Source organism: Pongo pygmaeus, chromosome 14 (assembly GCF_028885625.2).
Source record: "Pongo pygmaeus isolate AG05252 chromosome 14, NHGRI_mPonPyg2-v2.0_pri, whole genome shotgun sequence".
NCBI classification, from domain to species: domain Eukaryota; kingdom Metazoa; phylum Chordata; class Mammalia; order Primates; family Hominidae; genus Pongo; species Pongo pygmaeus.
In genome coordinates, this window is record NC_072387.2 from 44,107,261 (window position 1) to 44,119,617 (window position 12,357).

At 33.3% G+C, this 12,357-nt stretch overlaps 1 protein-coding gene across 9 annotated transcripts in view; it reads left to right on the top strand.

Annotated features, from left to right (window-relative positions):
* The window catches only part of NBEA (neurobeachin), a 754,643-nt gene that overhangs the window by 635,570 nt on the left and 106,716 nt on the right, over positions 1-12,357 (top strand). For all 9 annotated transcript variants that reach the window (XM_054446222.2, XM_063650755.1, XM_063650757.1 and 6 more), the window contains one exon: positions 2,788-2,903. In XM_054446222.2, coding sequence (XP_054302197.1) covers positions 2,788-2,903 — 116 coding nt within the window. The remainder of the gene's footprint in view (positions 1-2,787; positions 2,904-12,357) is intronic.

A 12,357-nucleotide genomic window follows, 5' to 3' on the forward strand; every position in this document is an offset into this window, starting at 1 on the left:
AAAGGAAAACTAATCTTTGTCTATCCTCCCTTAAATAGGCTACAGACAACTGAAAGACAGGGACTGTGTTTTATTTATCCTTTAATCTACAGGACCTAACACAGTACCTAATTGCAGCAGTGCTTTTTAAGTGCTATTCAGCTGGGGTTACCTTGTATTGTACCTTATCTATTCTCTTTAAGCTTACAGTGTAAGACCAATTCACTGACATGTATACACATGCTCAAGATATTTGCTAGTAGAATGACAAGATTAAACTAAGATATTAGTAGATAATGAAGCACTTATATAAAATACAGGTCAAAGAAAAATGCACTTCATCTATCAAAGAAAATGAGGTTAGTTCTGCAAGACTTGTTCTTATTGAATCTAAGCTGACTCATAATAATCATTACTTCCTTTCCCAAGTGCTTACATACTATTTGTTTAATCATCAATTCAAGAATTTACTCAGGAATTGACATTAAGAACTTAGGAATGGGTCTAACTTTTTCCTTTTTAAGAATAATCTCCTGTCTTCTGGTGTATTTCTCAATGACCGTGATTCCTGAAAGATTACTAATAGAGGTTTCTATATGGCATGTGTAATTTCCCTCAGTATTCTTTGACTTGTCTGGACCGGAATTCATTTAAAACAATCAGAAGCACTTTTATTTTATTTCTTACCTATTATGAGTATTGTTTCCCTTTTAACCACATTTGGTCTCTTTTTGACGTTTGGAAGATCATTCTTTTTTCTTTTTCTTTGAGACAAGGTCTCACTCTGTCACCCAGGCTGGAGTGCAGTGGCACAATCTCAGCCCACCGCAGCCTTGATGTCCCCAGGCTCAGGAGATCCTCCTACCTCAGCTTCCCAAGTAGCTGGGAATACAGACATGTGCCACCACGCCCAGCTAATTTTTGTATTGTTTCACCATGTTGCCCAGGCTGGTCTCGAACTCCTGGACTCAAGCAGTCCACCCACTTAAGCCTCCCAAAGTGCTGGGATTACAGGCAACAGCCACCATGCCCAGCTGGAAGATCATTCTTTATAAGAAAACTGAAAACAAAAGAGCGGTTCAGTAGTTTTGGTCTCTCTGTAATTCATAATGCCATTCTATCTTCAAACGTCCTTTTGTTGTCCTTTTTTCCCCAAAAAAGCTCAACTAATAGTTTCCTAATAATATTCTTACAGACTCAGTTTTATGTACTTCCCTAGATATACATCCTTAGAAGTACCAAGTGGCAATGGGAAAACACTGCATCTAGGCTTAAACCTGTCACTTAGCTGGGTAACAATAAGCAAGCCTCACACTTAGTAGGAATTCAATAAATACTGGTAGAAAGAATGAATAACACTACTCAAGCAGGATGACACTCTTATCTACTATAAAATGGGGAAATATCTTTCCAAGAGATATTTTGCAAGATATCTTTGCAAGAGATATTTTGATAATCTTTTGTGCTATGTACAAGACAATGCCTATTAAGATTCCATGTGAATACTCATGTTAATAATCCATGAGTAACAGAAATAGCCTTAAGTCTGTTCCCAAACTAAACACCAAGGAGTCCTGAGATATCACAGTGAATTCTCAGGGGTGCTGCAGGGCATTTTTTAATTTTTTAGGGAAAAACAGCAACATTTGTCAGATACCACACAAACTATTTGCTCGAGTTAGTTCCAAGTTTCAACTTAGAATGATTAGATAGGGCTGCATTTTTTTCAGTGACACCTCTGAGAAACTGGTGTTTGGTGGCTACTGTCTTCAAAAACAAGAGCCACATGAAAAATCAGTGTGGAACAGGAAATGAATGTGATGTTGTCAGATCTGATTCCAAGGTTTCAGAAGCTGTGCAGTTTCCAATAGACATACACACCCCATTAGTAAATGTGGTTATTTAAGAATGAAATATAAATATTTCTCTTTAAGTTTATGAGGACTGTATTTTCAAATAGCTACTCAGTTGTTAAGATGTTAAATATTTATTGAGTTGTTTAGAGCTAACTACTTAATAAACAGAATTGTAAGATATTTCTCTTGGTCAAGGAGCACTATGAAAAATTATGGAGATACTAAGGGTGCCATGAATTGAAAAAGTTTGAGAACCTCTGTCAATCAGTTTAAAAACCCAGTAGCTTTATCATACTTTTCTAAATACAACTGCTTTCATTATTTTTAGATGAACACATTGAACCTGGAAAGTTTCATAACTTGGACCAATTATCATGGTTTATTCCCTTAGGCTGTTCCTATGTCCCTTCTTCTGGACCCACGCATTTTTTCAAAGTTCCCAGTTGTTTATATTTTACACCATTGCAGGGATAGATATTGTACGGGCAGAGGCTGTGCATGTGTACACACTCTGTGTGTGAAGGCAAGTCTAAGAAGATCATTGATAGACATTAAGTCAAATGCATGTAAGCAGGTACCTGACTACCTACCTACCTACCTAGTTAACATGGAGCAGATTTGCTGTATTGTTTAAAAGCTACTTGATTTATCTTAAGTATAGTTTTACTTTTTTTTCTTGTTGATTTGTGAAATACTCATTTGCAGCTATGATTTTACAAATAAGGTTGCTTTCAAATTGTTTTATCCTGAGTAATTAAGTATATCTTCTCTATAATAGAATTCTCAAATATTGCTAATTTCTACAATTAAAATATATTTTCTACTTCATCTAAGAAGGATAAACCATAAATTACTTTAAATTGATTATCAAACCAATATATTAGTTAATATTGGATTTTTTTAAGTTATGAGTTAAAGAGACTATGTTTGTTATGCTGTGCTTAATTGCTAGGAGGATATCATTGGCCACTCCTCGACAGCTTTATAAATCTTCCAATATGACTCAGCGCTGGCAAAGAAGGGAAATTTCAAACTTTGAATATTTGATGTTCCTTAATACTATTGCAGGTAAGATGTCTCATTCTTTAATCTAAGAATATGTTTATGTTCATCAAAATCATGGTAATGTAGCCTGATATAATACATTTTTCTCTTTGGAATTCAACTGCAGCATTAGAGTAAATTTTGAAGCACTCACATTAAATTTTATCTGAAACTGTACAAGCTCATACCAAACTTTTAGATGCATTTATTGTTGAAGAGGCTTTTCCTTGCTTTCCTTCTGCCATTTCCTTTGCTGACAGCTTTGTCTGAAGGTTTATTAGAGTCAACAAACCATTGCCAGAGTGTCTGGAAATAATAATGGGAAAAGTAATTTCACTACTTTGTCATTCTCAGCAATAGCAGCTAGACAGGAGAATAACAACAGGATTCTGCCTAGTACAGATGTCACCTGGATTATGGCATGATTAGGTTACAGCATCTTTTTTTCTTAAAATCTTCAAATAAAAATACAAAATCAGATTACATTTTCTAAATTATGAGTAACTGCCATCAACCTTTGCAGTACCATGCTTGCAAATCAAAAGGAGGTAGTGGCTTTGTTTTCTGCTAAATCAGTGGTTAAACATGTCTATGAGATTTCAGTACTTCATCTTTTTTCTTAAGTTAAGCTCCAAAAGCCCTTATTCAGGATGAATTACAAAGAGTTTACTTCTATAAACCAGGCTCTACAAAAAGTTTTTGCAATTAGATGAATTTAAATAACCACATAAATAAAAGTGCTTACCATAATTATTGTTTTGTTATGAATGAATGCTCACAACCGTGTATTTAGAGCTGTGTACTTCTCTGAATCATTACTTTAAAAATATAACTATGTAATATTACTCTTTTTTAATCTATCACTCATAAGTGTGACTAAAGATACTATAGGTATATATTAAATGTGGGTAATATAGATATGTATTAAATAGACAAAACTTGATTTGTCCACAAAAGGGAATAAAGCTATTTGATATATTAAAATGCTTTTTCACTTTAATCCCAATACATTCATGTATATATGTTCATATATACATGCATTTATTCATATGTGTAGTATATACACATATATATCTTGAATAAACCTGTTTACTCCCTCAAAGATAAAAGAAATGTGTTATACTATTTAATTAGCACATTATTTATAAATAGAATGAATTTAAACATCTGAAATGTAAAGAACTTAATTTCATGAGCATATTTAAGTAAATAGCATGGTGTAGCAGAAAGAACGTAACTTTCAACACCAAAGAGAAGAGGGATAGAATCCCAGATCTGCCAGCTTCCTGTCCTGGAGCATAAATTGAATTTTAACTTTTAACCCTATCATGGACTTTTAATATTTTAATAGCAATATTTAATATGTTTACATCTGTTGTAATAACTGGTATGTTTGATCTTATATCATCTTGTTTTATACTATTTTTTTAATGTTCTCTTGCTTTTTATATTGTTTGTTCTCTGGCTTTACAAACAATTTTTTGCTCAGTGCTCTTGTAATTTAAAATGTAAGCACCTTGTTATTAATTCCCCTAGAGATACTACATTTTTAAAAGCCTTATAAACTATTTTTCTTAATTTGAACTCAAAAACGAATTAACATTTTTAAATCATACCTAAGTAAGACAAAAACTTCAACTCAATTTTATTTCTCATTCGTTGCTTATATTCGCAAATATAAATTACTAGCCAGAATCCAGATTATTATTAACTTCATACTCAGGGGTCTACATCTTTTTGCAAATTAAGAAAGATTTCAAACTATTGAAATTATGTGTTCCTACAGTATATTATTTTCAGCTATATGGATCTTTACCTGATTTTTCAGGATGATATTCTCTGTACTTTCTTGTGTAACATTTTTCCATATTCCCTGTGTTAGGTTTTTATATTATCTGCTCTTGAGAGACCTATCAAGACTTAGTATCATTAGACACCATTAGATGGACTTACGATTTTTTTCCCTTGGCTATGCTAGCTATTTGGAGCTGTTGGATATAAAACTGGAGGGCAGGGTGATATACCTCACTTGCAATTCAGTTTCCAATGTAGCAGGCATTCATATTAAATGGTTTTGCTATTCTAAAATGAGATTTTTCTCCAGGCTCTGGATGGAATGTTTTCTAGTTCATTGTTTTAAGGGTCTCTTCTAGTCTCCATCCCTTCCCACTGCATTTTACTCATGTAAGGTCAATTTCCCACAGTGTGGTACAGTACCACCTGTAACTACCACCCACTTCATGCCTGTTACTTTCTTGGAGTCTCTTTATCTGTCCAACTCTGGAAGGTTGCTGTGTCTAAATCTGGATAGAGATAACGTTGTCATCCCTTCTAAAAGTTGCACCTGAGCAGTATAGAGCCTAATATGCTTTTATCTATTTGGGACAATCTTTGGGTTTCTGAGCCAGAGCATGCAGACTGTGGTGGGAATTTAAAAGCATCTTTCTATTCTTTTTTGAATCGTTGAAGTCTGTTTTATTTATAACATGAAGATTATATAGGCCACTGATTTTTTCAAAAATTACTGGGTACTTCCTTTCAATTATTATGACTAAACGTGAAAGCCTGACTATTGTAAGCAATGGGATAAAAATTAACAATAGGGACTAGGAACACAGAACACTTACAGTCTAGATGAATGAGTGAAATACACATAAATAAGACATTTTAAGATGGCTGATAGTAAATGCTGAATCATTGCTACCATGAATGCTGCATGAGCTTAGCAGAGGGGAGGTATTTTAAAATGTGTTTGGGGAGAAAAACAGAGAAGAGCTTCACAAATTTCTGCCAGTTGTGTATATATGGTATATTCAGTGGACAGAATTATCATACCTTGTCTGGAGTAGAGAATTATATATAATATTGGAGCCTTAGAGAAGAGCCAGATTATAAAGAGGCTTTTAAGAGTCAGTATAGTGTTAGAGTAGAAGGGAATGCGATGTGGAGTTTTAGAAAAATTAAACTGATAATTACGTATGGCATAAATCAAAATTGAGATTCCTTAGCATTAGTGCTATAAGGAGAGTATTACAGTAGTAATAGTAAATTGTTACTGAATATTTACTATGTACCACATATTCTATTTTTCCCTGACTACAGAAGCAAGTAAAGTATGGTTTCTGCCTTTAAAAAGATCGTAATGTAGTGAGGAAACAGACATATACCAGTAATTCCACTAAAAAGTATTGGAATGTATAAAATTGTGTACAATTTTATAATGTATAAAAAAGTATTATAATGGGAGTATATGTGAAGCCATGTGAGGTAGTCAAATCTAGGAGCCATTATTTATAACTAAGAGAGCAGAAAAAGCTTCCCATAGGTGACATTTAAATTGGGAATTGAAATATGATTAAGAATTCACTAGAAAGTAGGCAGAGGGCATTCCAAGAAGAAAATGTGAGGTGAAGTATTTGGATGAGCGTATGGCAGCAGGTATGGCAAAAAGAGAGTAAATGACACTTTGTACAATATCATTATACAAAAAAGTTTCACTGTAATTTGTTCTAGTTCAATGGTTATCCAAGTGTAGTCCCCTGACCAGCATTATTACCTTGGAGACCTGTTAGAGATGCTGATCCTCAGACTCCTCCTCAAGCCTACTGAATCAGAAGCTGGCAACCTGCCTTTCAGCAAGCCCTCTAGTTGGTTCTGATACAAAAAGTTTGAGCACAATTGCATTAGCCATTTAAGACCTAATTATCAGGACAAGATTTGCATATAAAACATTTAAAACATACAAGAAAGTACAGGATTAAGTGGCATTCAGTGTAATAAAAGTTTAGAGAAGTGAGAGATTAATATGAAATAGTCTACTCGAGGAAACCTTGGAAAAGATGAGCTTTAAATGAACTCTTTAAGGATTTTGTCAGATGTAGATGACTATCCAGGCAAAATAAACCTTAATAAGTAGAATGACAATTGAAAAAAATTATGAATATGAATATCCTGAGGTACTCTTGCTGGATAAATTCCTATTAATTTAATTCTTCTTTGCTATCATCCTGAAATTTTAAATAGGAGTGCCAGTTTAAACTGAGCACCAGCATTAAAGACATGGGTGATGGTTTTATTAGAGAAGTTTCATTAATGCCATGACTGAATACTTGTTAGTGCAGCAATTAGATTTGCCTGTTTTCCTGATTGGTGGACGGTGTGTATCCATTCATCTCTTCTTATCAAATCACCCTTCAGAGTTCTCTTATGATCCTAAAATAAAGGGTGCTGTAAAGATGTTAAGTTGTACCAGTATCACTTTAACGAACACGGGTCCTAAAAATAATCATACTATTTTATAACACTGTTTTAGGGATACGGTTATTGTTCAGGAAGTATTTATTTCATTTGATTGATTGAAATTTAAGATTTATCATTTCTAGATAGGATGTTAGTCTTCTTTTTGACAAATGTAATTTCTTAGGTAATCTAAAGCCAAGACATGGTTGGCTTATATTTTGTCATAATATGTTTTAAACATTTTTATTTGATATCAAGATTCAGAAAAAAAATAGTATTTTTATTATGTCTTTGTTTCATTTTTCCTATTGAAACTTTCCTTGGCCGGGCGCAGTGGCTCACGCCTGTAATCCCAGCACTTTGGGAGGCCGAGGCAGGTGGATCACGAGGTCAGGAGATGGAGACCATCCTGGCTAACATGGTGAAACCCCGTCTCTACTACAAATACAAAAAAATTAGCAGGGCGTGGTAGCGGGCGCCTGTAGTCCCAGCTATTCGAGAGGCTGAAGCAGGAGAATGGCGTGAGCCAGGAAGGCGGAGCTTGCAGGGAGCCGAGATCCCGCCACTGGACTCCAGCCTGGGCGACAGAGCGAGACTCCGTCTCAAAAAAAAAAAAAAAAAGAAACATTTATTTGTTAACAGTAAGAACTCAGAAAAAATAGTAAATAATAGTTTATGATTATTGAATAATTTATAATGTGCCAAACATTGTTCTAAGGACTTTATATGTATTTGCTCATTTAATCCTCACAGTAGCCCCATGAGTTAGGTTCTGTTCTTATACCCATTTTACAGAGATGAGGTAGAAGGTAGCTAAATAACTTGGCCCGAGTCATAGGGTTAATAAGTCACACAGTCGGGATTCAAACCTAGGCAGCTTAGCTCCAGAGTCTTCATTCAGTTACTACAGCGTACTGTTCCAGGATATTCCTGGTACCACACAACTTCACCTCCAGTCACCAGCTTTAACTTATTAGCTGCTTTTAAAACCTAAATAATTAATGATTTAAAACAATTTTGTAATTTTCTTTTACATTTCATCAAATTAACCCTTTGAAGTTTATTTACTGTCATGACTTTTGTAGATACTGATATTCTAGTACTAGATCTGAGCCTGGAATTATTATCTTTAATGTAGAAGCTGGCACTGTTTTCAGTTAAGCTTTAGATCAAGAGAAAAAGACTCTGAGACAGAGATTTGCTTGAGGATTTTTATTGAAAAGCCCTTGGGATCAGCATCTGTGGGGGAGTGAAGAAATTAGAACTGGGCAGAAGGAGGATTCAGATCTCAGTGCAGTTGTGACAAAGGCTTCAGTAGATCCCACGTGGTGCCTGGGGCTGCGGTAACCGTTCAAAGTTGTCTTGGCTTGAGGCAAGGGAGCCAGGTCTTCATTACCTCCACTCTGCAGTCATTGGATGCAGACTCCTGGGAAGGAGACATGACTGGATTGGGGGCTTGCTTCTAATGATAGCAATTCTTGGAGACGGGCATAGCTGAACACCACCAGCCATCAACACCACCAGCCATCATTGCTCCCAGCATCCACCATACCAGCAGTTCTCAGACTTCAGTGTATCCAAAGCAGGATTGCTAAAACACAGATCTTTGGTCCCCACTGCCATAAGTTCTGATTCAGTAGGCTTGGATTGAGCCTCAAGAAGCTGCGTTTCTAAGAAGTCCCCATTTAATGCTGATGCCATTGATCTAGGGACCACACTTTGAGAATTACTGCCTTGTATCTACATTCTTTAAAAAATATACCTAAAAATAATTTTATTAATCTTCATATAGCACTGTCAGTATCACACATTTTGACTCTTATGATAGGGCATCCTTAGCATTTTATGTGCATTTTATCTTCCCAATGAGAAAAAAAGTTTTGCTCAGTAAATACCCATGAAATTAAGTTACTTAATATTTATTTTTGTAAATATTTGCAGGATGTTGTGATCTATTATGTAAATTCACTAGAATTACTGGATGAGGGATTCTTTAAACCTCTTGGATTAAAGAGAAGTGTTACAGAATTGGAATCTGGTTGACAAGATGAAACAATCTTTTCTGGCTTCACACATTTAAAAATTTAGGTCAATGTGACCTAATAAGTTTCATATTTTCTATAAATATTATCCACAAATATTCTATAAATAATTCTAAGACTTAGATTAAAACAGTACCAAACTCTACATTATTATTACACTCTCAGATTTATCTTCTTTCCCAAAAATATTATTTTAGTATGAAATACAAAGTACATTTTATGACCCATTTCTTAAGGTGTCTCATACTTGACCAATTTCACTTTTCTCCTTTCTAGATGCTTTCAAAAATAAGGTTCTGTATAAAGCACATGGTCTCAGTATCATAGTATTAATGCATTATGCAGACTTTTTACACCCTCCTGTGGTATGTGTAGATGTGCATAATTGCATATAAATAAACACACATTTACTGTATGTAAGTTTTGTAAAGATACTTTACATAGTAAAAGAAGTTTGCCAAATATTCAGGAAACGTATTTAAAAGACATCTAAAATCCCATAAATGTGTTCTTAGGCTTTGTTTTATTCTATTTATAAATTTAATGAATGTTCATTATAGAAAATTGGAAATACAAAAAATGGTAATTTTAAAAATTAAACCACTCAAAAGTCTAACCGTAAATATCACAGTTGACATTTGGGTGATTTTTCTGTTTTTCTTTCTCTGGGTGTGGTGTGTCATTGGGAACCTGTAATGTATACAGGTTTGCTTTCTACTTTTTCCATTTCACTAAATATTCTTTGAAGGCATGACTTTTAAAACTACATGAGAGTCCAACTTAGAAATATGGCATAATTTATTTAACTATTTTTGAAACACTTGATTTTTTTCAAAGAACATTAAATTTTAGATGATTGTGTAAAATAATCTTAATGATACTTAGAGTTCTACTAAAAATGTGGTTTCAATTTTCAGTTCCCAAATTGACCTGATTTCTGTTTGTTTTCTGAAAAATACAATCTATGCCTTATTTTATACCTTGTTAGATAATATTATGGAAAAGATGTTAAAGCCTGTAATTCTTGCATTTTAAAAAATAGGAGAGTAACCGCTAACATAGCTTTGTGTAAATGATTCCCTGTTAAACTTGAGAATTTTTTTTAAGGATTTTGAGTTGTTTTTCATATGATCAGCTAAAGAATTCAGCACGACTTCTCCAACCCCAACCTTTTTCTCCTGTTTAGCATTTTCCACTTTTTTACTCTGTGATGAACAAGCCCTCCCTGGTTAATTATGTATATATTTAGCTACTGCATGTGTTGGGCTTATTATTGTCATCTAATTAGATGTAACTTGAACTGCTTGCTTCTAGAAAAATCATTAAAAATTCTTTCCTAATGACCTAGAGATGACAAAATGTCTGTAAAGTGTGAAGAAGCAGACAAGCACAGGAACATCGCTCTTAAAGAGTGTTAATCCAGATGCTGCAATCATCTAATTAAACAATATTTTGCTGTCATTAACATTTTCACCAAGGAATTGCAGTTATAATTTCTTTGTCAGCTGTCTCTAGATCACTTTACCTTCAAAACCAAAGTGCCATATAAAAACATTAAATTGGATGGTTTAATTAAAAAGTTTTTTTTTAACGAAGAAACATATCCAGTGTTTCTGAGATCTCATTTACTGTGTTTCACTTTTATTATTTGAGTAGATTAGTGTCATAGGCTTGCGGTATTTAATATTCATCTTCTAAGATAAATTCTTATAAGCATAGTTAGCAAAATAAAGTGTATGTATGTGTGTGTGTGTGGAGATAGATAGATAGATAGATAGATAGATAGATAGATAGATAGATAGATAGATAATCTCCACACACACAAATATATATATTTACTTACCACTGCTGGAAAAGGAAAGGATTTCCTACCAATTATAGCACCAGTGTATTTACTAAATATCAACTATCCTAAAGAAAAAACAAAACAATTAGTAATTAAACATCTAGGTATGCCAGAGCCTAATGAGTATTACTTTGGAAATAACTCACTTTTTGGATGATTTAATGAACAATTTTTTTTTTCATTTCACAAAGGTGTTCAGTAGAATAATTAAAGGAGTAATGCTAATTCATGATTAAAACATATCAATGCAAAACCCCAAAGTGCCACTTAATCACTCTTTTTTTCCATGTAACATCAAATACATTGTGCATTTTAATTCAAATCAAATACATATATGACTGTCCATTTTACAAGGCTCTTATGCAGAAATTTTTATTAAAAACAAGCATTAATGTCATTATATTTATTTATAGTTTATTATATTTATTAGAATTAAAATAATGCTATAAATCTCTGATAATTTAAAAATTACTAAAATTTTCTTTTTAGCACTTATTTTCAAAGGACCTCTCAAAGATTATTGAAAGTGAATTACAAAAAAAAATTCAGGACAGAATAATAGACATGAAATATGGCTATTGGCATCATTCATTTTGTGTATATGTGTGTGTGCATTTTTAAATAATGCTTTTCTTCTTTGTATTTTTTTCCAAAAAATAGCATTATATTTTTTTAACTTTTATTTTAGGTTCAAGGAATACATGTGCAGATTTTTTGTAGGGATAAATTACATGTCACAGGTGTTTGGTGTACAGATTACTTTGTCACCCAGGTGATAAGCGTAGTACCCAATAGGTAGTTTTTGGATCCTTACCTTCCTCCTTCCCTCTACCCTCAAGCAGTATCCTTTTCTTTCTTAGAAAATCATTTCTATTAAAAGGCTAGTGTCTTCAAATATACTCTACATTTTTATGCTGTTAGCATTTATACGGTACATTTAAATACGTGTTTATGTAAATTGGCTTTTTATTTTAACAGTTTTCCTTAATATATAAATTATAAAGCTTCATCAGAAATTATTTTAACAATTGTGGTATCTGATTTTCATCTATCAATTAATTTATTTAATATATGTTATATCTAGATAGGTAGCATCAGCATTATTCTATTTTAAAAATATACACTGGAATACTTGCTTTTCATTAAAATCTACAGATTTTTAAGTAGAACGGTTCCCCCCAGAAAATGGAAGAGCTCTAAACTCTGCCATGGACCCATTTAGGATCCCAGAAATAGCTCTGTCTAGCCAATCTGTACTCTTTGTATATATACATATAAAAAAAATACTGAGCCCAATCAGGTGTCATAGGTTAGCATACATATGAACTATTAATAATAAATTTTCAAGTTT